The sequence below is a fragment of the Salvelinus alpinus genome, chromosome 16 (genome assembly GCF_045679555.1).
Source record: "Salvelinus alpinus chromosome 16, SLU_Salpinus.1, whole genome shotgun sequence".
Classification (NCBI taxonomy): domain Eukaryota; kingdom Metazoa; phylum Chordata; class Actinopteri; order Salmoniformes; family Salmonidae; genus Salvelinus; species Salvelinus alpinus.
The window spans coordinates 2,021,116-2,047,089 of record NC_092101.1 but is presented as its reverse complement, the minus strand read 5'-3'; the positions used below and the strand labels follow the sequence as shown (position 1 = coordinate 2,047,089).

Sequence of the window (25,974 nt, the reverse complement as noted above, 5' to 3'; positions counted from 1 at the left end):
GGATTAGATAGTAGGGTTTAGTTTCTCTTAAGGTTTCTTTATTAATTTAGTCTAAACTGTGATTGACTACACACTCCAGTACAGTAGGTGGCGGCATTCACCTCAAACGTTTGTTTGCGGACCGCCATAATATTATAGAAGAAGATTAAGTGTTCGTAATTTCCGGTGTTAGCAAAAATATTGTTGTTGTTTTTTTTGTTGCGCTGGTGGAACGACAGGCTGAGGTGAAAAGCCTGACTATGTCTTTATGTCAGTGACATAGAGGTGTTACACTAATTTGCATCAAACGATAAAGTAAACTGCAAGAAAGGTCAAAGGGGTTGGCAGAGTCCCATTCGGTAGTGCAACTAACGGAATACATGTTAGTTAGCCATCCAGCTACAGTAACGCTGGCTAATAAGCAGACCATTAAGTATCTGTCTGAAGACTAATAGCTTGTTAACTACGGACCCATCAACACCATCATCGTTTCAAATATATCGCCGTGTCTTCATTTTAGTACGATGGGAAACGCTGCTACAGCTAAGAAAGGCAACGAACAAGAGAGCGGTAAGAGATTATTGCTATCTTGCCTGCAAAGCTAACTAATCATGTTCGTTATTTCAAGAGCCAAGTTGTTAAAGGATTGCAGGCTAACGTTAGGGGACGAACTGGCTTAGCTAACTAACGTAACAAACGTTAGCAACAGTGCGCTAACGTTAACGAGCTAACTAGCTAGCTACACTGACAGTTTGGTAGATGATGCTGCCGTTGTACTACCAGCGGTGCAACAGGGTGGGGGAGGGAGGGTATACTAATTCATTTGTGTTTGAGTAACGTTAGCTAGCTAAACATTTTTGCAAAGTGTCAAACAGTAAATAATAATTTACATTATTAATGTTGATAATCTGCAAAGACACTGGCTGTCCAGTTACTGTAGTTAGCTAACCAGCTACCTAATTTAGCAACTACGTAAGTAAAGTAGTTAACGTTACTATACCTAGGTAACTAACTGTTCGCTAACGTTTTATTTCAGAAAACCGCTGACAAAGTGGAACTGGCAGCGTTTTAACTACTTTGCCGATATGAAACAGACAATCATAATTTCAGTAAAAAAAAATATAACATTCCTAGTTTATAATACAGAACCAACTTTGAAGTTTTAAAAATAGGTTATTTAACTCAACATTCCATGATGTAAGTTACTGCTACACTAAGGCATTAGTCTAGTGACAGAATAAATGGATGCAGTTCAATGCATGATTCATATTCACCAATACATTTTCAGGTTGTAAATCACAGCTGGCCTGGTACATTGTTTGCTGCCTCCCATCGGGATGTACTGTTAAAGTTTCAATGACTCAATAACATGGACAAAGGTAACTAAGGCAGGGAATGTCAATTAATCAAACTAGCAAGGGCAATGATCCCAAGTCAGTCATAACTAATTTGCTAGTATATATTTATGTAGCAAGCTAAAAACAGAGCCTAATGTTAGCTATCTAGCTAACGTAAACTCGTACATCGCCTTGGTCCGTACAATTGACCTTATTTTAGCGCCCCAAAAACGTAATACTTCCAGATCAACTGTAATTTTAATACCATTGTAAAGCACAATTTCTCCCCTTTCCAACAGAATTCATTCCGAGACCTTTACGCTGCCCATTTCTGCATAATTCAAGAAGGCAACGAGCTCCTTCGGGTCTTTAAAAAAATGGCGGGTGGGGAAGCAAAACTAATGCGTTATAGTGAGAAGGACAGATGTCGTGTGGGAAAATAGCTTTTTTCACTCGATCTGTCCAACTTATCACCTTATCGCCTCTAAAATGTAAATAAAACACTATAAAGAGTTTATATAATGTGTCATTACATACCTATTTGAAGGTTTGTGTCGAATTAAAATTGGGTTTAGGGCGGTGCTAAAGTGATCTTAGAAGTAAACATCGGCTTTGAGAATGATGATCGCATGCAATGATGACGAAATAAATGACTAGGTATCCCCCCTCACTGTCCATTTCTTGTTTTTAAACGATGAGAGAAGTGTTACACCTGGTGGAGAGAGATTGTAAGACAGAAATAGTTGCTTTATGCGTGCTGTACGTTACGACATGACACGTCAAGATGTAACGGAGGGTCATTCAACTTTTCTCCAATACTATAGAGCCATTACCATGTCGATCAACGCTTGAATAGAAACCTAGTTCACACCCCCGATTTTGAAGTCAACACAGTCACTACAGTCCCATTAGTTTTCTTTGTAGCCTCGTTTGAATGTCGCGGTTACGCACATTTGTACGGAATGGGGTGAGTTTATGTTAGCTGCTAGCAGGGCGTAATGTCATTGCAGGAGTGGATGACTGACTGACCTTTTCCCCCTTGTATCGTTTTTCAGTAGCTACACAGCTAGAGATGCACGTGTCATTTTGTTAACTAGCAAGAAATGTGAATAACTTTGCTCGCTAGCTATACTGAACGACTGTTGTCCAGTTAGCATATCGCTTGTGTTCGCAAATTCACTCTGGCAAGCTATGTACTCCGATTTCAGAGCACTCTTGTCTGAAGGTGCCAGAGCGTAGAATAAGAGAGCCTACCTTGCCATGGTTGTTTGATCGGTATGACTGTAAAGTTCCCAAATATAGGAGGACTCCCAGCGTGTTGACATATGTGACCGACTGCCTCAATTCGGTCTTATGCAGCAACACTTTAAATTGTTATAAAAGTAGAGACTCGGAGCTAGAAAATGGTTTATCAAACATTGCATGCTTTGAAAGTTGATAAACTTGTAACCCCACTTTTGAGAAAATAGCCCTTGAATGTTGTGGTAGACCAACTGGAGAGCTCTTCTTTGTCTACACCAGTGGTTCCCAAACTTGTTATAGTCCCTTACCACTTCAAACATTCAACCTTCAGTTGCGTACTCCCTCTAGCACCAGGGTCAGCGCACCCTCAATTTTAGTTTTGTGCTGTCATTGTAAGCCTGCCACACACACACTATACAATATACACTGCTCAAAAAAATAAAGGGAACACTTAAACAACACAATGTAACTCCAAGTCAATCACACTTCTGTGAAATCAAACTGTACACTTAGGAAGCAACACTGATTGACAATAAATTCCACATGCTGTTGTGCAAATGGAATAGACAAAAGGTGGAAATTATAGGCAATTAGCAAGACACCCCCAATAAAGGAGTGATTCTGCAGGTGGTGACCACAGACCACTTCTCAGTTCCTATGCTTCCTGGCTGATGTTTTGGTCACTTTTGAATGCTGGCGGTGCTCTCACTCTAGTGGTAGCATGAGACGGAGTCTACAACCCACACAAGTGGCTCAGGTAGTGCAGCTCATCCAGGATGGCACATCAATGCGAGCTGTGGCAAGAAGGTTTGCTGTGTCTGTCAGCGTAGTGTCCAGAGCATGGAGGCGCTACCAGGAGACAGGCCAGTACATCAGGAGACGTGGAGGAGGCCGTAGGAGGGCAACAACCCAGCAGCAGGACCGCTACCTCCGCCTTTGAGCAGGAGGAGCACTGCCAGAGCCCTGCAAAATGACCTCCAGCAGGCCACAAATGTTTATCTAACACCCGTTAGATAAAATACGGAACGGTTCCGTATTTCACTGAAAGAATAAACGTCTTGTTTTCGAGATGATAGTTTCCGGATTCGACCATATTAATGACCTAAGGCTCGTATTTCTGTGTGTTATTATGTTATAATTAATTCTATGATTTGATAAAGCAGTCTGACTGAGCGGTGGTAGGCAGCAGCAGGCTCGTAAGCATTCATTCAAACAGCACTTTCCTGCATTTTGTCAGAAGCTCTTCGCTGTGCTTCAAGCCTATCAACTCCTGAGATTAGGCTGGTGTAACCGATGTGAAATGGCTAGCTAGTTAGCGGGGTGCGCGCTAATAGCGTTTCAAACGTCACTCACTCTGAGACTTGGAGTAGTTCTTCCCCTTGCTCTGCATGGGTAACGCTGTTGTCGATGTGTTCCTGGTTCGAGCCCAGGTAGGAGCGAGGAGAGGGATGGAAGCTATACTGTTACACTGGCAATACTAAAGTGCCTATAAGAACATCCGATAGTCAAAGGTATATAAAATACAAATCGTATAGAGAGAAATAGTCTTATTATAACTACAACCTAAAACTTCTTACCTGGAATATATTGCACTTTTACTTGATTTTCCAACTCTTTGTTTTTGCAATATTTAAACCAAATTGAACATGTTTCATTATTTATTTGAGGCTAAATTGATTTTATTGATGTATTATATGAAGTTAAAATAAGTGTTCATTAAGTATTGTTGTAATTGTCATTATTACAAATAAATAAATACAATTATTAATCGGTATCGGCTGTTTTTGGTCCTCCAACAATCGGTATCGGCGTTGAAAAATCATAATCGGTCGACCTCTACTATCTATACCATTTTTTTGACTTTTGGATGTTCTTATAGGTACTTTAGTATTGCCAGCCTAATCTTGGGAGTTGCTCGGCTTGAAGTATTACGAAGAGCTGCTGGCAGACGCAGTAAAGTGCTGTTTGAATGAATGCTTACTGTGTGCTGTACCGTATTTTATCTAAATATTGCTGTTAGATTGCACAACCTTCAATGTTATGTCATAATTCCGTAAAATTCTGGCAAATTAGTACGCAACGAGCCAGGTGGCCCAAACTGCTGCATATACCCGGACTCTGCGTGCAATGAACGCAAGAGAAGTGACACAATTTCCCAAGTTTAATATTGCCTGCTAACCTGAATTTCTTTTAACTAAATATGCAGGTTTAAAAAAAATATACTTCTGTGTTTTGATTTTAAGAAAGGCATTGATGTTTATGGTTAGGTACATTCGTGCAACGATTGTGCTTTTTTCGCAAATGCGCTTTTGTTAAATCATCCCCCGTTTGGCGAAGTTGGCTGTCTTTGTTAGGAAGAAATAGTCTTCACACAGTTTGCAACGAGCCAGGCAGCCCAAACTGCTGCATATACACGGACTCTGTTGCACAGAACGCAAGAGAAGTGACACGAGTTCCCTAGTTAAAATAAAGTAATGTTATCAGGCAATATTAACTAAATATGCAGGTTTAAAAATATATACTTGTGTATTGATTTTAAGAAAAGCGTTGATGTTTATGGTTAGGTACACATTATTGCAAAGACAGTGCTTTTTTGGGAATGCGCTTGTTAAATCACCCGTTTGGCGAAGTAGGCTGTGATTTTAATGATAAATTAACAGGCACTGCCAATTATATGCAACACAGGACAAGTTAGATAAACTAGTAATATTATCAACCATGTGTAGTTAACTAGTGATTATGTTAAGATTGATAGTTTTTTTATAAGATACGTTTAATGCTAGCTAGCACCTTACCTTGGCTCCTTGCTGCACTCGCATAACAGGTAGTCAGCTTGCCACGCAGTTTCCTCGTGGAGTGCAATGTAATCGGCCATGATCAGTGTCCAAAAATGCAGATTTACCGATTGTTATGAAAACTTGAAATCGGCCCTAATTAATCGGCCATTCCGATTAATCGTCGACCTCTAGCACAAACCCACCGTCGCTGGACCAGACAGGACTGGCAAAAAGTGCTCTTCACTGACGAGTTGCCGTTTTGTCTCACCAGGGGTGATGGTCGGATTCGCGTTTATTGTCGAAGGAATTAGCGTTACACCGAGGCCTGTACTCTGGAGCGGGATCATTTTGAAGGTGGAGGGTCCGTCATGGTCTGGGGCGTAGTGTCACAGCATCATCGGACTGATCTTGTTGTCATTGCAGGCAATCTCAATTCTGTGCGTTACAGGGAAGACATCCTCCTCCCTCATGTGGTACCCTTCCTGCAGGCTCATCCTGACATGACCCTCCAGCATGACAATGCCACCAGCCATACTGCTCGTTCTGTGCGTGATTTCCTGCAAGACAGGAATGTCAGTGTTCTGCCATGGCCAGCGGAGAGCCCGGATCTCAATCCCATTGAGCACGTCTGGGACCTGTTGTATTAGAGGGTGAGGGCTAGGGCCATTTCCCCCAGAAATGTCTGGGATCTTGGTGGAATAGTGGGGTAACATTTTACAGCACGAACTGGCAAATTTGGTGCAGTCCATGAGGAGATGCACTGCAGTACTTAATGCAGCTGGTGGCCACACCAGATACTGACTGTTACTTTTGATTTTGTCCCCCCCCATTTGTTCATGGACACATTATTCCATTTCTGTTAGTCACATGTCTGTGGAACTTGTTCAGTTTATGTTTCAGGTGTTGAATCTTGTTATGTTCATACAAATATTTACACTTGTTAAGTTTGCTAAATATCAATGCAGTTGACAGTGAGCGGACATTTCTTTTTTTGCTGAGTTTAGTTAGAAACCCATTTATCGCATTTTCAACTCTAGGCCTACTGATGGTTTTGTCACTAAAAATGTTGAGCAGGTATGTCAAATATTCCCACTCTGGCACATGCATTCTAGCCAACAGCTCGTAGATACAGTGTGAGTATAGCCTACTACATGAGATTTATTATGGACAAAAGTGCAAGATTATTTAGATTTGGCATCCAAGCATCCAAGCATCAATCATGTCACCAGAGTAAGTTCATCACCGGGCCCTTTCTCCACCTTGTGAAGTTCATCATCATTTTTTTTAATCTGTAGCCTAATAAACGGCATGCTTTCCCATGATGTTGGGACTTTTTTTAAATCCAGTATGTACTTTACTCTCATAAAAAGATTAGATGGAAACCTGGTTAATGTCAATCCATTTTGAGGATGCTGGAATTTATATTTTGGACTAATGTGCACATGCCTACAGTAGACTTTTGAAGTAACCTAATCTGAATAAAACATTGTGACTGTTGTTCATGCCACATATAACAGGTAGTACATTTAAAAAGTTCAATTATACACATTTTGGCAATTTTGCAGCATTATGGTCTAGGTGCGCAAGGAATAGCCACTGATTGGAGAGGAGGCAGAGCATGTGTTAAGCTCCCAGTAGGCCCAGTCAAGAAAGCTTATGTGGCCACGTTTATTGTAGGACGACTTGTGAGAATGATGATCTGAAAGAGACTGCACATCTCAATATCAGAAGTAAAAAAAAAAAAAAAATTGAAGTTACGAATTTGAAGTTAGCCTGAACACGAGAAAGTTGGTTTGGTGTGTCTAGCTTGAAACGGTTCAAGAGTTACTGTTGGTGTTATAATAATAGTTGTAAAAAGTTAAGAATTGTATGTTAGGATAGCCTGAAAGGTTTAAAGTTGGTTTTGTAACGTAACTGACCAAGGAGCAGGGCTATTTTAAATAGCTACCACTGTATTACTGTGGTTCTACTTCAAACCATGTTAATTTATGCAAATGTGAAATGATTAAGTATAAATAGTATCAAATGTGAATGCAATTTAAGTTGGGTCAGTCTGAACATCTCAACATTAGTTTAGCGTTGATAGCTTTATTGTGACTCGTGTCAGAAAACTAGGCGTATGTCGCACGTCACTACTTTACAGGAGAGCCATTTGAACTTTTGGCAGAAATGCCTTCTGGAACATGTGAACTTTCATGTGTCTTAATAATAAACATGTAAATGGGTACGAGTCGAGATAGCTACATTTTCAGACATTACACGTTTTTAATTTTGTAAAAGTCATTTTCGTTTCAAGTTAGTGTACTGTTAGTTAGCTTGTAAATGTTAAGTGTATGATCTGTGTAGTAATATTATTCGCATCTCAGAGCCATTTGCATTGCTAGTTATAGCCTAATGTTAGCTAGCTAGCAGTTAGCTACCTGCAGATTCATGCAGGGTAGTAACGTTATGAGTTGGGATTATGGTTCATTGTTTAGCTAGCTAGTTACATGTATAAACAAAAGACTCCACTATGCAAGTAACTATTTCAATAGAATGGTTGTCACTGCCGCAACTGTCGATAGCCAGAGCAAATTTACCAGCTAAATCTATCTACTCTTTCAGAGCACTCCCGTCCTAGTGTGCAAGAGTGCAGAATAAGAGTCAAATTTATGAACGCTCAACACCCGTTGAGTATGGCCAGGGTCAGTAAGCATTGGCAACAAAAGCGTAATTCAATTGTTGCCAGCAGCACAGTTACAGTGGCCAACGCTCTGGATAATATAAAAACAGCCAACCTCTGCTAGGTTGAGTAAAATAGTCAGAGTGAGCTGTTCTCTCATTTGTGTCTGGAAGTAGCTCGCAAGCTAGCCAACATTATCCAGTTAGCTTGGGTGCTTGACTGCTGCTGTTAGGCCAGAACGCTCGGATCAACCCTACTCCTCGGACAGAGTGTCCTGTGTGCTCTCCGAGAGCAAAACGCTCTTGAGTTTACGAACGCCCAGAGCACACTCTGGCCCTCCAGATTTTAAATTTAAGAACACGCCCGTAGTGTAAACCAGCCTTTAGTCTTGAAATCTTTGGTTGTTTAGTACATAGCCTCACATGTGAATCCTTAAAGAGATGGGTGGAGCTAAGGGTTAAGAGGGTGTGAACGATGCTGAATAGGTGTTGACAAAGATGAGCTCTTCAGTAAGTACCAAAACATTCAAGGGCCGTTTTCTCAAAAGTGAGGTTACAAGTTTATCAACATTTTTTTTATTTTTTTTTATTTTACCGTTATTTTACCAGGTAAGTTGACTGAGAACACGTTCTCATTTGCAGCAACGACCTGGGGAATAGTTACAGGGGAGAGGAGGGGGATGAATGAGCCAATTGTAAACTGGGGATTATTAGGTGACCATGATTGTTTGAGGGCCAGATTGGGAATTTAGCCAGGACACCGGGGTTAACACCCCTACTCTTACGATAAGTGCCATGGGATCTTTAATGACCTCAGAGAGTCAGGACACCCGTTTAACGTCCCATCCGAAAGACGGCACCCTACACAGAGCAGTGTCCCCAATCACTGCCCTGGGGCATTGGGATCTTTGTTTAGACCAGAGGAAAGAGTGCCTCCTACTGGCCCTCCAACACCACTTCCAGCAGCATCTGGTCTCCCATCCAGGGACTGACCAGGACCAACCCTGCTTAGCTTCAGAAGCAAGCCAGCAGTGGTATGCAGTTATTCAAAGCAGAATAACTTCCCCATTGTTCCTCAACTGTAGTGTATGATATAACATGTTCTACCTCTGAGTTTATCCAATGTAGAAAACACCATTTCAAATGTTGCTACATAAGACCTGATGGTCACAAATGGTGCAGGAGATACTCGCCCAAATGTTCAAAGTCTATGGCATTTTTATTGCCATTTGAATTGCATTGGGAGCTCATTTTAATGTTTAAGTACAAAAAGTATAAATGCTATCAAAAACATTTTCTCAAGCAATCTAAGTTTGGGCAGTCAGGCCATTTGGAAGTTTGTTTCGTGTTAACTTAAGTCGTTTAAGCGTTGGAGCAAGCGGAATAAGTCAAATAATATGAGTATGTAAGAAATCCGGAGTTGTGCATGGTTGGCATTGTGGTGTTTTAAGTAGGATAATTGTGTTGTCCCTCAACAAGATCAATAGGGGAGCTTTTTGAGCTGCGTGTCTCATGTCTTCACTGTTCTTTCATGCACAATGATGCACCTGGCCTCCACTGCCGATCAGCTACTCCTATTTGTTCTTGTGGATTCATATTAAAAATTGATGTAGCTTTTGTGTGGCATGATTGCTACTTAGCCTGTTGCAGATCTGGACAAACAATCCACCTACCACTATTGTCACTATGAATGTTGGATAGAGGGCAGAATAGACAGTCTGGTAGACTGTAAGGACTGGTGCATGACGCAACGTGGAGTGCCTGGACACAGCCTTTAGCTGTGGTATATTGGCAATATACCAGAAACCCCTGAGGTTCCTTATTGCTATTATGAAACTGGTTACCAACGTAATTTGAGCAGTAAAAATAAATGTTTTGTCATACTGGTGGTATACGGTCTGATATACCACGGTTGTCAGCCAATCAGCATTCAGGGCTCGAACCACCCAATTTATAGAAAAAGTTAATGTGGGGAAAAGCTTAGTGCATAAGGAAAGTACCATAACACCTTGATATAGGGAAGGTGTATACAATCAGGTGTGAGAATTTGGCTAGGATGGAAGAAATTATATAGTAAACCTGCAAAAGAGTGAATGTAAACCAGGGAAAAATGCACTACCTTCGTCTATGCCGAATAAAACATTTTTTTTTTTAAAGCAAAAAAAAAAAAAGGGACAACCCTCTCCTAGTTTGAACCAAATTTTGATCTGGACCCGGTTGCATAAAACATTGGAAGTGTTTCTGTTAAGAGGTCGTTGGTTGATGTTTTCCTTTTGTAACCAGAGCAGATGAAAACAACATTCACCTCCACAAATGCTGTTTACAACAGAGGCAAGGAAGGAGTGAAGGAGTGAAGAACAAAGCCTCCTTCACTCACGCCGCCAAACTTACCCTGGTAAAACTGACTATCCTACCGATCCTCGACTTCGGCGATGTCATCTACAAAATAGCTTCCAATACTCTACTCAGCAAACTGGATGCAGTTTATCACAGTGCCATTCGTTTTGTTACTAAAGCACCTTATACGACCCACCACTGCGACCTGTATGCCCTAGTCGGCTGGCCCTCGCTACATGTTCGTCGTCAGACCCACTGGCTCCAGGTCATCTACAAGGCTATGCTAGGTAAAGTGCCGCCTTATCTCAGTTCACTGGTCACGATGGCTACACCCACCCGCAACACGCGCTCCAGCAGGTGTATCTCACTGATCATCCCTAAAGCCAAAACCTCATTTGGACGCCTTTCCTTCCAGTTCTCTGCTGCCTGCGACTGGAACGAATTGCAAAAATCTCTGAAGTTGGAGACTTTTATCTCCCTCAACAACTTTAAAAATCTGCTATCCGAGCAGCTAACCGATCGCTGCAGCTGTACATAGTCCATCTGTAAACTACCCACCCAATTTACCTACCTCACCCCCCATACTGCTTTTATTTATTTACTTTTCTGCTCTTTTGCACACCAGTATCTCTTCTTGCACATGATCATCTGATGATTTATCACTCCAGTGTTAATCTGCTAAATTGTAATTATTCGATTTATTGCCTACCTCATGCCTTTTGCACACATTGTATATAGATTCTCTTTTTTTCTACCATGTTATTGACTTGTTTATTGTTTACTCCATGTGTAACTCTGTGTTGTCTGTTCACACTGCTATGCTTTATCTTGGCCAGGTCGCAGTTGCAAATGAGAACTTGTTCTCAACTAGCCTACCTGGTTAAATAAAGGTGAAATAAAAAAAATAAAAAAAAAATATCCATACTGAATGAAGCACTTAAGGGACCTCATTGGCACCCTTAATTGTTTCATTTAATTTAAGGGGGAAATTAACCTTAACATGTTTTGTGCAACTGACTTGAAGTTAAGGAAACTTTAAGGGAAAAGATGAGGGGGAAATTAACTTGAGATGTTTTGTCAAATCGGGCCCTGGCCCTTAAGACACCATGGAGCTGGCACAAGATTTGTCAGAAAATGTACCTCAATGAAGGGATTTGATATGCCACTGTACTCCATTACCCATATATCGCGCCGGGTCCACGGTGTCTTAACGTACCCATGATTGCGTTCCGACCCCAGTGCAGCTCAGTGTAAACAAGCGTAACGGTAGGGTTTGAATCTGCCCAAAAGCGTAGGGACGTACGGCTCTGTGTTCTGTAAGTGCCGGTCACTGGTCAAGTAGCCTGTAAGACTAATTTTCAGCCGGCAACTTTTTCCACAGTCAAACTGTGTTCCTTCCTAGTGCAGCCTGAGTGCCATAGATAAAAACTGGGCACAGCTTCGTCACTGTCATGGTTTCACCATTACTTTACTGAAAACCGTGTGTCTCTAGCCCAAATGGTTCAAAAGGTATGAATGTGCCCACATGGCGTACGCGCGAATGTAAAATGCACTTGCGATTGGTTTCATGGACGAAGATGGAAATATCTGTTACAAATTTAGAAAGAGGGGAGATCTAAAGATGCAAAAAACTATCATTGCTTGGTTATATGACTAGGATATTGCCTTTGACTGCTTGACAATAAAAGAAAGTTGATTTTGAAAACCAAGTTCCACACAAAGCGTTATGACTGGGGGACAGTGCCAAGAGTGTGGAAAGATGTCATCAAGGGAAAGGGTGGCTACTTTTGAAGAATCTCAAATTTAAAATATATTTAGATTTAACACTTTTGGTTACTACATGATTCCATGTGTGTTATTTCATAGTTTTGATGTCTTCACTATTATTCCACAATGTAGAAAATATTTAAAAAAATAAGAAAAACCCCGGAATGAGTAGGTGTGTCCAAGCTTTTGACTGGTACTGTATATTTTTTCTACATATTCTACAGGTGCCAGATTTATTATTTGTCCATTCTACAATGTAATCTAATAAAAATAAGGTTATCAAGTTGTAGTGATGGGCATGCAACAGACTATAAAACTCTGGAGAACTTTTATGCATTACCACTAGAGAGCAATATCACCTTTGTTAGAATAGCCTATATCATAGACCTAGATCTGTTGTTTACAAAATATTGAACGTTCTTGAACACAGTACATTGTTTTGCGATACAATGTTTTTGTACGTTTTTTTTTTTTTTACTATTTAAAAAAAAAAGCATGAGTGCTGTTAATGTCTATTATGAAAGTGAAAATAGTTTAGACATTGGTCTAGAGTTCTGATGCAGCTTTCTTTTACAAGAACTGAAGTACACTTGAACAGGAAGCCCATACCATTTTAGTATGTGGTTAGCCAAGCATCGCAGTTTGCAATTCATCACAAACAGGAAGTGTATATCACTCTGTATGGCCTCCAGTTGAAAAACGGTTTGGTTACCTTTTTAGCTGTAAGTTTGATCTAGTTGCGAAGGGAAAACGCCATTTCAATTCTAAATGGCCCAGGGAAAGGATCATTCCTTCCTAAAGCTGGACGACCTTGCCAGCCGATTCTTCAACAGGTATCGCAAAGGCAACCAAGAGCAAAAAGCCCAGGAGAGTGAGGGGCCTCATGTCTCAGAGTTCACCATCATTTGGGATAAGTTGAGTAAGTTACTGTGTGCTCTTCATGCTGTAGCTATCGAAATAGGCAGGTGTGATTTAAGTGGGTCTAATTATTAGACGAGCTCAAACTCGCAACTTGTGTAACTGCTTTTATTTGAAAATTACTGATGTCGACAAAACCCTAACCAGTAAATATTAAATTTCTAGTGAATACACCCCTGGTATCTCTGGCTACATGGACACAGAAACACTTGACTTCTTGGTGCTTTTTCTAAATCTGTCTATACCCTTTAACTGAGCCTTGTGTTTCCTTCAAACTTGTCAGGGCTGATAATTAAACCAGAGGTGAGACCAGACTGGTGGTTTAGGCTAAACTAAAGGGACACAGGGTCTGAAAAACCAAGAGCTGAATCTTAAAACACACTAAAGTTTTAACAGAAGCAAATGGTATGAAACCAGGAGGGACCTACTTGAAACTTGTTTTCATTGGCTTTTTTTTTCTTGTCGTATGACAACCATGGAACTTTCTTGATTCCTCAATGTTACTAACTATAGAAGTGTTCGGTTGAGCTTCACCGTGGATCTAAAATGGCATGGAGAGTTAGGCTAGGTCTTACACGGAGTCAGTCCCGTAAAACACTACCTAATGCTACGTGCCCTGGAATCCAGTGCCCAAAGTCAGGAGGTTATTAGATAATGTGTTAAATTCACCAGGAAAAAAACACACCAGTAACTAGGTCTATGCAACTATTTGTTCTTCTTAAAACCTTCTTTGTAACTTCGAAAGATGCATCGTACACAAACTGCACTGTCATCAACAACGTGTAATGTATATTGTAAATGCGCAGCAACATTGTTGCAGTCTCTGTTGCCTCGTCTGAAGGAGTTCTCTCTGTCCAGTCATTTTCTTTTTGCCACTTCTTGGTCAGGGAGGGTGGATGGTTTGCATTCTATTCTGAAAAAAAAAAAAAAAAAAATCCCCTCTTTCTAATGATCGGGCCTTAACAGTCCTATGTTACGTTCAATGTCAGTTAGAGGGGTCAGTGAGCTTTCGAACAGCTAGTGAGAGACGTCGTCTCCCTTACCAGTTAGGCCTACTATCGTGTCAGACATGAGAGGCCCATGGAAATAGACGCCCCTATTATCTTGTAGTTGCAGCAGTGAGCTACAACTCCTGCTACAGACAGACAGGAAGTTCTCCAACGACCAACGACATGGCTTAGGCTGCATGCAGAAACCCTGTCAGCTCAACAGCTAGCTCAGTCTTAACATATAGCCTTTTAGAGACATCATTGAGATTTAGACATATGTAGACATAGTTGGGCTCAAATCCAGTCAAGTTAGGGAATGAACTCAAGTTTCATTCATGTATTGAGAGTAGATTTTGTGAAGATTGTGGACTTTCAATTCATGAATTAAATCCACGTTTATTTATTAAACTGAGATTCCCCCCCAACTTCAGTGGTTTCAGGCTAATCCATTGGAGTTAGGCTATTTGAAATTGCACAGTCTTATGTTGTCTTCTCCAATGTCATTTTGTTGTTACATCTGACCCACTTAAGTATCTAGCTAATGTTCTTGTTTTTACATGAAACATTTCTTCCCTCTTTCTCCTCTTCGTCATTTCCATCCATGTGGGTGAATGTTCCTGAAAAACCCTTGGTGAACTAGAGACTTTTGGTATGCGCATTCTCTTCCATAAGCTGTCCTAAGTCACAGAGAGAGCAGACAGCCAATAGCCTAGATATCACCCAACAAATAGGCTAGGACTACAACCTGGCTGCTGCTAAAACAGTAGAAAATATTGCAAATGGTTAGCATTTGTGGCTTTTCTTCAATAGTAATAACATCATGACTAACTCATGGATTTAGCCAATTACTTTGTCATTCCTCTGTGACTATGGACTGCTCATGTCTGCTGTGGTTTCCGCAAAGCACTTTCTATGCCTGCACTGTAGTTAGTTTGCTGTGGCTTTTTTAAACTTTTGAATTTTTGAATTGTATTTTTCCCCCCTTGAATAGTGTTAACCCTCTGAAAGGAATGCACTGTTGTTTCTCTTTGAATTGGCTATCTATAAAGCCTGTGAGTGCTCTTTGCATCTCTTCGTTGTAAATTGCTAACTAATAAAGATGTTAAGTACAGTACCTCTCTACTTGGTACTTGACTTTGGCCTGACCTTACTATCGGTTTATGGAGTTTGATCCCCTGAACATGTTGACTGTTAGATACCCAGCAACTCTGATCTAAGTAGAAAGACAATAGGTCTATAGACCTGTTTAACCTGTGTTTATTCTGTGCTAATTGTCTTCTTTCTTCACCTTTCAGTGAAAGAGTTCTTAGCCAAAGCCAAAGAAGATTTTTTACGAAAATGGGAGTGCCCACCACAGGTAAGAGATCAGTAACAAAATACGTATTTCCCATAAGTAACAAAATACTACACTGAACAAAAATATAAAACGCAACATGCAACAACTTCAAAGATTTTATGGAGTTACACTTCATATAAGGAAATCAGTCAATTTAAATAAATTAGGCCCTAATCTATGGATTTTTACATGACTGGGAATACAGATATGCATCTGTTGTTCAGATGCCTTTAAAAAAAAAAGTAGGGGCGTGGATCATAAAACCAGTCAATATCAGGTGTGACCTTCATTTGCATCATGCAGCGTGACACATCTCCTTCGCATATGGCTGTTGATTGTGGCCTGTGAAATGTTGTCCCATTCCGCTTCAATGGCTGTGTGAAGTTGCTGGATATTGGCGGGAACTGGAACACGTCAATCCAGAGCATCCCATAAGTTCTCAAAGGGTAACATGTCTGGTGAGAATGCAGGCCATGGAAGAACTGGGACATTTTCAGCCTCCAGGAATTGTGAACAGATCCTTGCGACATGGAGTCGTGCATTATCATGCTGAAACATGAGGTGATGGCAGCGGATGAATGGCATGACAATGGGTCTCAGGATCTCGTCACGGTATCTCTGTCCATTCAAATTGCCATCGATAAAATGCAATTGGGTTTGTTTTCCGTAGCTTATGCCTGGCCATACCGTAACTCCACCGCCACCATGGGTCACTCTGTTCACAATGTTAACATCAGCCAAACTGCGGTCAGGTTAAGACCTGGTAAGGACACAAAGGGCTTCCCTGAGAATGTTTCTAAATCTAAATAAGCACGCCTCCCGTGATCCTCACAGCCTTCATTTTACCCAGCACTCTCTCCACCATTTTGGTTAACTCCAATGTTTTCTTTAAGATTGGCACTCTGCTCAGCTGCTCCTCATTAACAAACTGTACTCCTACTAGATACAAAGGGTCATTCTCATCACTGTACACTACTTTGCTCTGTTTTCCATTCTTTTGGACAATACTCCAATTCTGCTTGATTCTACCGCCATTGTATTCGGAATCCACTTCATCATCCGCTTCTGCCATCTTTCGTTCCCAGCCAGAGTGAAGTCTAACATTCGCAATGGCATATACTTTTGAGGAGATAGGGAAACGGTGCCCACGCTACGTCAATGTGCGGTGCATTCTGTGCGATTTTGCGACAAAGAGCGCACTCCATGGAGTGAAACATTAGCACGAATCTCGTCAACAAGAAGTACAACATTACCAATACTTTCTGAAATGTGAGATAATCAACTTGCTATCTGTTGTATCGTATAGCTTTGGAATCGTGGCATTACGTGCTTTTGAGGAAAATGGGTAGGTTTCTCGACATAAACACTGACTTTGAGAAAGGATTGTGTGACGATTAGCTTAGCAACTGCATGACAACGTGAAAGTGATTGGTCGACAGTCTGCTGGGTGGGGCGTCTGCTGGTCCTCCCTCATGACTCCATCTATTTTGTGAAGTGCACCAGTCCCTCCTGCAGCAAAGCACCCCCACAACATGATGCTGCAACCCCCGTGCTTCCCGGTTGGGATGGTGTTCTTCGGCTTGCAAGCTTCCCCCTTTTTCCTCCAAACATAACGATGGTCATTATGGCCAAACAGTTCTATTTTTGTTTCATCAGATCAGAGGACATTCTCCAAAAAGTACAATCTTTGTCCCCATGTGCAGTTGCAAACTGTAGTCTGGCTTTTTTTAGGGCGGTTTTGGAGCAGTGGCTTCTTCCTTGCTGAGTGGCCTTTCAGGTTATGTCGATACAGGACTAGTTTTACTGTGGATATAGATACTTTTGTACCTGTTTCCTCAAGCATCTTCACAAGGTCCTTTTGCTGTTGTTCTGGGATTGATTTGCGCTTTTCGCACCAAAGTACGTTCATCTCTAGGAGACAGAAAGCGTCTCCTTCCTGAGCGGTATGACGGCTGCGTGGTCCCATGGTGTTTATACTTGCGTACTATTGTTTGTACAGATGAACATGGTACCTTCAGGTGTTTGGAAATTGCTCCCAAGGATGAACCAGACTTGTGGAGGTCTACAATTATTTTTCTGAGTTCTTGGCTGATTTCTTTTGATTTTCCCATGATGTCAAGCAAAGAGGCACAGAGTTTGATGGTAGGCCTTGGAATACATCCACAGGTACACCTCCAATTGACTCAAATGATGTCAATTAGCCTATCAGAAGCTTCTAAAGCCATGACATAATTTTCTGGAATTTCCCAAGCTGTTTAAAGTCACAGTCAACTTAGTGTATGTAAACCTCTGACCCACTGGATATGTGATACAGTGAATTATAAGTAAAATAATCTTGTCTGTTAACAATTGTTGGAAAAATTACTTGTCATGCACAAAGTAGATGTCCTAACCGACTTTCCAAACTATAGTTTGTTAACAATAAATTTGTGGAGTGGTTGAAAAACAAATTTTAATGACTCCAACCTAAGTGTATATACACTTCCCACTTCAACTGTATCTCTGGCAACTGTACCATGTAATGCACCCTGGACTAAAGAGGCAGACAAATAGGAAAAATGTGCTAGACCCTCCGTTAAATGACACATTTCTCGAGGTAGGAATATCGCAAAAATATCTTCATTGGCTCATTCGAGAGAAGACATCCTCCCGAGTTATGACATCGGCCAGCATTCAAATCTGACATGTACGATAGACGTTTTCGCAATCTAAAAGTCGTATTCTTAACTTACAATGTTGTGAGAGCGACTTACTTACGTTGCTACGTAATACCGGCCGTATTTCTGCCTGCTTGAACACCAATAACTCACATAAACATGAAATGACCCAGAGAATCGATAGAACATCACTCAGAGATGCACAAAAACAATACAACATTAAAAATGGCTGAACCTTAACTTTAAGGATATAATTAGTGGCTAATTACAAAATACAATTCCTAATACAAAATTGCAGTTACAGGTGTTTAAAAATTCAAAAATCTCTGGCCTTTGTACTCAGCCGCACCACCTTGTTAAAAAAATCCTTGGAAGAACCCTGAACATCACTTTCTAGAGTAGCTCAAACTGCACATGCAATGCTCCAAAAACTCTTTCATGAAGCAAGATGGCAACACGCTAAAACGACACTTCCTGATCTTCAAATGTGCCACTGAGACGTCACAAAGTAAACGATGGGGTGACCACCCGTTCTTCGCAGAGATCGCATAGACAGTAAACGCTGCACAATTACCTTCATTAACGTGTGCTGCCCTGTATTGAATTTCGGCTTTAATGTCGGCTCACTGTTTGCTGTCACATTTTAAGGATGTGTTTTCCTCCTCAGAGCACAACTGGACTGGATGACTTTGACAGGCTGAAGACTCTGGGCACGGGCTCGTTCGGTAGAGTTATGTTGGTGAAGCATAAAGGAACAGAACAGTTCTTCGCCATGAAGATCCTGGACAAACAGAAAGTGGGTACCATGCATTAACATGCACTGGGTTGTGTTCATTAGGTTAGGCAACGGAAAAAGGAAATGAGTGTTCCTTATTGGGTAAGTCCAGGTAGTCCTTCCCTGTTTCAGTTTGCTTTCTTCCGTTTAGTCCCTAATGAACATGACCCTGTTTTGTTTTGAATGAAGTTGAACAAAACCTAGGCCGGTTAAATCACCTAGCACAGTAAAGTTGGCTGGTGTCAGAGAAAGCCTGGCTTTATCTAGCATGGGTTTACACTAGTTCAAAAGGAAATGGAAATACTTCTTCTCAGGTACTGTAAGGCTTGGTTAACCACAAAATACAAGTGAAACTTAATGAGACACAGTATGAGAGATCCTGTACCTTGTTATTGCACTGGTATATTTTTGGGGTTAACTTGATCCTACATCAATGCACATGATAGTCAGAACTAAACAGTTTTCACTGTTTCAGCTAAAATTAATGTGTTTGTACATTTTTAATGTGTTTGCTAGGCCCAGTGAGAGCAGGGGGAAGAAGTTAAATCGAATGAAAAATGTAAACCAGTCAGAGGCAACAATATTTTGTTAGCTACAAAGTAACTGTTTTGCCTCTCCCTTTTTTCAGCTGACTGCTTTGGGTCTGTTAACTTGAAGGATATTTTATGAAATGTCAGTCCCATCCAGGTTTCAAACAGTGACTGACGTGCCTTTTGAACCTATGACCATTTGACATTTTGAAAATGACCTCTTGACAGTTTGGCTTTAAACCTACACTGTGGTATTTTTACAACACAATGCTGTATTCTAAAGCTGTTAAAGATTAGCAATTGGACTGGCCTATGGATATTTAATTGCCCTGATCATCGTAAATGGTGCTGCCTTGTGGTGACTAGATCGCATTGGCTGCCACCAAATGTAGTAAGGATGTTCCCATGATATCGAATCTTACATTATTATTTTGCTGTGTATCAAATTAATTAAAGTGGAAAGGCAAACACTTTGTTCTCTTTATTCTCGCGTGTAGATTTGTAAGCATCACAAGTTCCCACTACTAGCATCCTGATAACAAATATGCTACAGATGTGCAGTTGCACGTTCAACGCATGTAAAAAAATAAATAAAAAAATTGACTAAAGTACTACAAACATTGCCTATTGCCCAGGCACTCATTCCTTGATCTCTAAAGTTAGCCACCACCATAAATTATTCTTTGGGATGTGGTCACATATTCTTCATTAGTGGTACACTCACATGCATTCGTTTTATCAGATGACTGGTGACCTTTCTCTGTACCATTGTGCTCCTCTCCTCATTGTTATGCCTCCTCTCTCATTGCCCTCACAGGTGGTGAAGCTGAAGCAGATAGAACACACGCTAAACGAAAAGAGAATACTGCAGGCGGTGTCCTTCCCCTTTCTCGTGAGACTAGATTATTCCTTCAAGGTATGTCAGCAGCAGTAGGATGTCCTAAAATGTGCACCATACAATTGGTGAAAAAGATAAGCAGTGTTATCCTGCTAATAGAGCTTGGATGATAAACCAAAAATGGCCTTCCTTGGTATGTCTGTGATTTTGCTACACAATGTTACTGTAAATCAGGGGTCTCAAAGAAAACCTGCAGATACCCGGCCCTCCGTGGAATGATTTGGACACGTGCTGTAGATTGTTCTAAAACCGTTAATTGGTCAACAGTAATAGCCTTTGCATTATGTTGGTTCCTGTATTATTTTGGGTACTTTTTACCTCTTTTTCTCCCAAATTTCGTGACATCCAATTCGTAGTTAGTCTTGTCCCATCGCTGCAACTCCTGTATGGGAGAGGCGAAGGTCGAGAGCCATTCTTCCTCCGAAACACGACCCTGCCAAGCCGCACTGCTTCTTAACACACTGCTCGCTTAACCCGGATGCCAGCCGCACCAATGTGTCGGAGGAAACACTGTACAACTGGCGACCAAGACAGCTTGCAGACGCCCGGGCTGCCACATGGAGTCGCTAGAGCACGATGTGACATGGAAATCCTGGCCGGCCAAACCCTCCCCTAACCCGGACGACGCTGGGCCGATTGTGCGCCGCCTCATGGTTCTCCCGGTCACGGCCAGCTGTGACACACAGCCTGGGATCGAACCCGGGAGAGTATGTTGATTCCTGCTATAAAAGTATCTGCTTGTCCCTGTTTTCCTGTCGGCTGCTGTGTTAGCGAGCCTCTCTCGCTCTCCAATGTGCGCCTGGAGGAGGGAGAGATACATTCTGAGAAACACAAGCATATGACCGTTGTTCAAAATGCAATTTTCAGAGCAACTACTGTTAGAGAGTCACAGCTTTCTGTGAGTATATTTTATTTCTCACCTCTTAATATTGAAATCATGGCACCACTTTACAACTGGAGTAAGTTGTAGTATGGTTTGGTTTTGATGTGCCCGCGGAGCGCGCCATTTGCAGTGAATAGGCCTACATCAAGTAGCCTAGCGCTGGAATTTTTTTGTAGGATAGATTAATCAATTAGCCTACATGGCTATATAGCAACAATATCATGTTTAGAGTTAGCTGTCTAGATAAGTGTTTTGAGTTCCCACTTCCTCAGGTGGTGAATAATATAGCCTATAGGCCAATATTCACAAAGAGCCAAAAATAAATCTGATAATAATGGATTCTATTTTAACCAGTTGCACAATCATGCTTTCCCTGGAAATGTTAGATAAAATGGCTTACTTTTTTAATCATAGGCTACCATCTCACCTGTCTTACTTGGCACTGGAAAATTGTCTATAGCCCTGATGCGAATGTAAAGTAACTGTCTATTGAAATCAATACAAATATTGTTGTATTTATTGTTATCCAGCAAAATAGTTACATTTATCACAATATTACTTTTTGTCCATCACGCTCAGCTCTAGCAACTCCCCCCAAAATAATTTATCGTAAAAAAGTTGGTGACCAACTTTATTTTGGTATTTTCTTCAGAGGGGGGTTTACAGGTCCAAAAACAATCAAATAGATGCATACGAAGATAACCCTGACCCACCTCCCAAAAGAAAGCATTCCTCCCATCCCACCCAGCCACAGAGGTCGCTTGTCTGTCAGTGCTGCGAAATTAGTGCTGCAGTAACATCTCTCCTTTGAACGGCTGTGTTAATTATTTATAGAAAGACCTCATTTAATTCCAATATTTATTGTAATTTATCGCTCTACTTGCAAATATGTTGGAATAGTCCTTGTACATTTTGACCAATAATATCGTTTCAATTTCAACCCAAGGTAAGTGTGTGTGTTCCAACTTTATTTGAACCATAGGATAACTCCAACCTCTACATGGTGATGGAGTACGTTCCAGGAGGAGAAATGTTCTCGCATCTGAGACGCATCGGGAGGTTCAGGTGAATCAAAAGTTTTGACACCATGTTCATAGCCTGGTATGTCTGTATACTTGAGATAGGAAATAATGGGCACAATCTATGAATTATAAGGTATGGTGCTGTGTTGTCTTTTGGTTGAATTTTTTTCCAACCAAAAGTCAACTTAAACTTTTCTTCTGTCTTCAGTGAACATCACGCACGATTTTATGCAGCTCAGATAGTACTCACTTTCGAGTACCTCCACTCGCTAGACCTTATCTACAGAGACCTGAAGCCTGAAAACCTTCTCATTGATCACCAAGGGTACATCCAGGTACGGATGCAGCGATATCCAAACCAAAGCGTATCCACATTTGTTGTCTATGAACTCTCATCGAAGACTTCTGTCTTGAGATTGAATAGCAAATAATGAGAGGTTAGATGTCACATTACCGTTGACAGTGCATGCAAATTTGCCCTATGCAAATGTGGACTGCTATTATTACATGGTTCTAACGCACTTGTTGGTCCGTTTCAGGTCACAGACTTTGGCTTTGCCAAAAGAGTAAAAGGCAGGACCTGGACATTGTGTGGAACTCCTGAGTACCTTGCTCCAGAGATCATCCTCAGCAAGGTGGGCCATCGTGTCCAATATAGCGTGCTGTACATAGTGTGTGTGACTGTTTGCAACCTACCTGTAGATTTGACTTAGTTGCCAGTGTTGTTTGCACAGTATGTGCAAAGAAAGTCGCTGAAGTTTGTTTTCTCTGCTGTACTCTGCTAGGGCTACAACAAAGCTGTAGACTGGTGGGCACTGGGAGTCCTGATCTACGAGATGGCCGCCGGGTACCCTCCGTTCTTCGCTGATCAGCCAATCCAGATCTACGAGAAGATTGTGTCTGGCAAGGTATGCAGGAATTGATGTTATGTGAGTCTGGACTGACATGTTACCGGACACCATGCGTTCTTGAACGTTATGCAAAACTAATGCATACGTATTAGTGTCCTACAAAACATTCTTCACAGGGGTGCCTATATATTTTGCTGCGGCCCCTACTGTCAAAAACGACAGAGCTATTAGCCTATATGGTGTCCCTTGATGTTCTGGTTATTTGCCAACATTGCTGTGCGTGTTTCTATCGTCCCAGTGACTTTTATCCATATTTTATAAGCTCCACAGTTAAAGCCCAGCTCCTCTCCTGTGTTCCAGGTACGATTCCCCTCCCACTTCAGCTCAGACTTGAAAGACCTGCTGAGGAACCTGCTCCAGGTGGACCTGACGAAGCGCTACGGCAACCTGAAGAATGGGGTGAATGACATCAAGAACCACAAGTGGTTCGCCACAACGGACTGGATCGCAATCTACGAGAGGAAGGTATGTCCCGATCGTTAGTTGTTTAAGTGTGAAATAACCACGGTTAGTTTGGAACAGTTAAAAAAACAGGTAACACATTATGTATCCCCAGAAAGATAGACGTTCCAGGTGTAATTAAGTATGAACTTTACCGTCATAAAAACACTGCCAGATATAACACATTTGCACTATAAAGGCTTTGCAAGGCTTGTAGGCAAGGATGTTGGGAATTCAGTGCTTTCCACCCTAACCCTCATCACCAAAATAGATTGATTGCCTTTGCCACATAAACAATGTGTAGCTGTTGTGATTGTATTGTTGTCTTTAGAGCCACTCCCACACTTGTCCTGTTGCCTTTCAGGTGGAAGCTCCCTTCATACCAAAGTGCAGAGGACCAGGAGACACAAGCAACTTTGACGACTACGAAGAGGAGGATGTCCGTGTGTCCGACACAGAAAAGTGTGCGAAGGAGTTTTCCGAATTCTAGCAAGGGGAGGCAGGTGTTCCATCAGGTCTCACATGTATTGGGATTTTTGCAGTCTGTTGAGGGTTGGAGCTGAGACATGACGCGTTCAAAACAATTGCCTAGTTCCTTCATTCCACAAGGTTGAATGAGGTCCTTCTTGCCATGATCCTCCTCGCGTGCAGTTAGCACTAAACGTATACACAGGCACATTATGCAGACACCCCTCGTGCTGCGACACAAAAATACTAGGTAGGCCACGTTTTTGTCTTTTGTCTTTTGTTTCCTGTTTTGTTTTTAAAACATTTGTTGCTTTAAAGAACCCCCCCCCTTCCCTCCATTTTAAACCAAGTGATTATTTGCAAAGCAAGACACAAACCAATGAAATGGCCATTTTACAGTGGCACAAAGAGTTACTGACTATAGTAGGTGGTATTACACATTTTAGTGATTTTTAAGTTGCTCCTAGTTCTAGTTCTTGCTAGTGACTCTTGCCAGTTCTTGTGTGTTAGGCCTACACGTCAGTGTTTGTTTTAGGTTTAATTAAACGTTCTTGGCCCAGTCTATAATCCTAAACATTTTGCTGTCCTTAAGAAGTAGACTGTGTCTTTCTGCATAATATAAATATACAGTATCTTTTTACAAAGAAATGGATGTCAGAAAGGAAAATACTCATAACAATACCACAGTCACATGGGCATGCAGTCCTTGATGAGGGGTACAGTAGTAGCAAACCTAATTACAAAGCAAACACCTGTGATATGTTTAATTTATCATTTGTAGCAATGTTTTACTTGTTAGGTCATGGGGCATTTTATTTAAAAAAATGTAACCTCCGAGTAGGTATTGTATTCAAATTAAGATGACGTGAGATTATATATTTTAAGGAACAACAACGCCAAGAGGGGTAGGAAATGTATGGGCTTTAACTACACTGAACAAAAATATAAACGAAACATGCAACAATTTCAAAGATTTTACTAAGTTACAGTTCATATAAGGAAATCAGTCAATTGAAATAAATTCATTAGGCACTAATCTATTGATTGCACATAACTGGGAATACAGGTTTGCATCTGTTGGTCACAGATACCTTAAAAAAAGTAGTGGTGTGGATCAGAAAACCAATCTGGTGTGACCACCATTTGACTTCGCATAGAGTTGAGCAGGCTGTTGGTTGTGGCCTGTGGAATTTGTCCCACTCCTCTTCAATGGCTGTGCAAAGTTGATGGATATTTACATTTAAGTCATTTAGCAGACGCTCTTATCCAGAGCGACTTACAAATTGGAAAGTTCATACATATTCATCCTGGTCCCCCCGTGGGGAATGAACCCACAACCCTGGCGTTGCAAGCGCCATGCTCTACCAACTGAGCCACACGGGACCATATTGGCAGGAACTGGAACACGCTCTCGTACACATCGATCCAGTGCATCCCAGACATGCTCAATGAGTGACATGTCTGGTGAGTATGCAGGCCATGGAAGAACTGGGACATTTCAAGCTTCCGGGAATTGTGTACAGATCCTTGTGACATGGGGTCACATGAGGTGATGGCGGCAGATGAATGGCACAATAATGGCTCTTGTCATGATATCTCTGCATTCAAATTGCCATCGATAAAATGTAATTGTGTTCGTTGTTTGTAGCTTATGCCTTCCCATACATATAGTTGAAACCTGGATTTAGCTGTGAAGAGCACACTTCTACAGCGTGCCAGTGGCCATCTAAGGTGAGCATTTGACCACTGAAGTCGGTTACTGCAGTCAGGTCAAGACCCTGGTGAGGACGACGAGCATGCAGATGAGCTTCTCTAAAACGGTTTCTGACAGTTTGTGCAGAAATTATTTGGGTGTGCAAACCCAGTTTCATTAGCTGTCTGGGTGGCTGGTCCCGGACGATCCCGCATGTGTAGAAGCCAGATGTGGAGGTCCTGGGCTGGCGTGGTTACACGTGGTATGCGGATGTGAGGCCGGTTGGACGCACTGCCAAGTTCTATAAAACGACAGCTTATGGTAGGGAAATGAATATTAAATTCTCTGGCAAC

The 25,974-nt window shown here is 41.4% G+C and overlaps 1 protein-coding gene across 2 annotated transcripts; it reads left to right on the top strand.

Annotated features, from left to right (window-relative positions):
* Positions 1 to 204: 204 nt before the first annotated feature.
* prkacba (protein kinase, cAMP-dependent, catalytic, beta a) lies at positions 205 to 24,672 on the top strand. Of its 2 annotated transcripts, none has more exons than XM_071344484.1 (10): positions 205 to 549; positions 15,303 to 15,364; positions 18,668 to 18,796; positions 20,123 to 20,221; positions 22,069 to 22,151; positions 22,317 to 22,443; positions 22,648 to 22,743; positions 22,894 to 23,016; positions 23,320 to 23,484; positions 23,825 to 24,672. In XM_071344484.1, exons 1-10 carry the CDS (start codon positions 504 to 506, stop codon positions 23,948 to 23,950), a joined length of 1,056 nt encoding a protein of 351 aa, XP_071200585.1. In that variant the 5' UTR covers positions 205 to 503; the 3' UTR covers positions 23,951 to 24,672. The 2 variants fall into 2 exon arrangements, with proteins under 2 accessions (XP_071200585.1, XP_071200584.1); XM_071344483.1 differs by lacking the exon at positions 205 to 549 and adding an exon at positions 12,754 to 13,019.
* The last annotated feature ends 1,302 nt before the right edge of the window (positions 24,673 to 25,974 follow it).

Excerpts from the sequence above, each read along its gene's own strand:
- prkacba (XM_071344483.1), top strand. The coding sequence starts at position 12,869 with ATGGCCCAGGGAAAGGATCATTCCTTCCTAAAGCTGGACGACCTTGCC. Across the intron at positions 13,020-15,302 it reads CATCATTTGGGATAAGTTGA|TGAAAGAGTTCTTAGCCAAA; the intron begins GTAAGTTACTGT and ends TTCACCTTTCAG. Across the intron at positions 22,444-22,647 it reads ATCACCAAGGGTACATCCAG|GTCACAGACTTTGGCTTTGC; the intron begins GTACGGATGCAG and ends GGTCCGTTTCAG.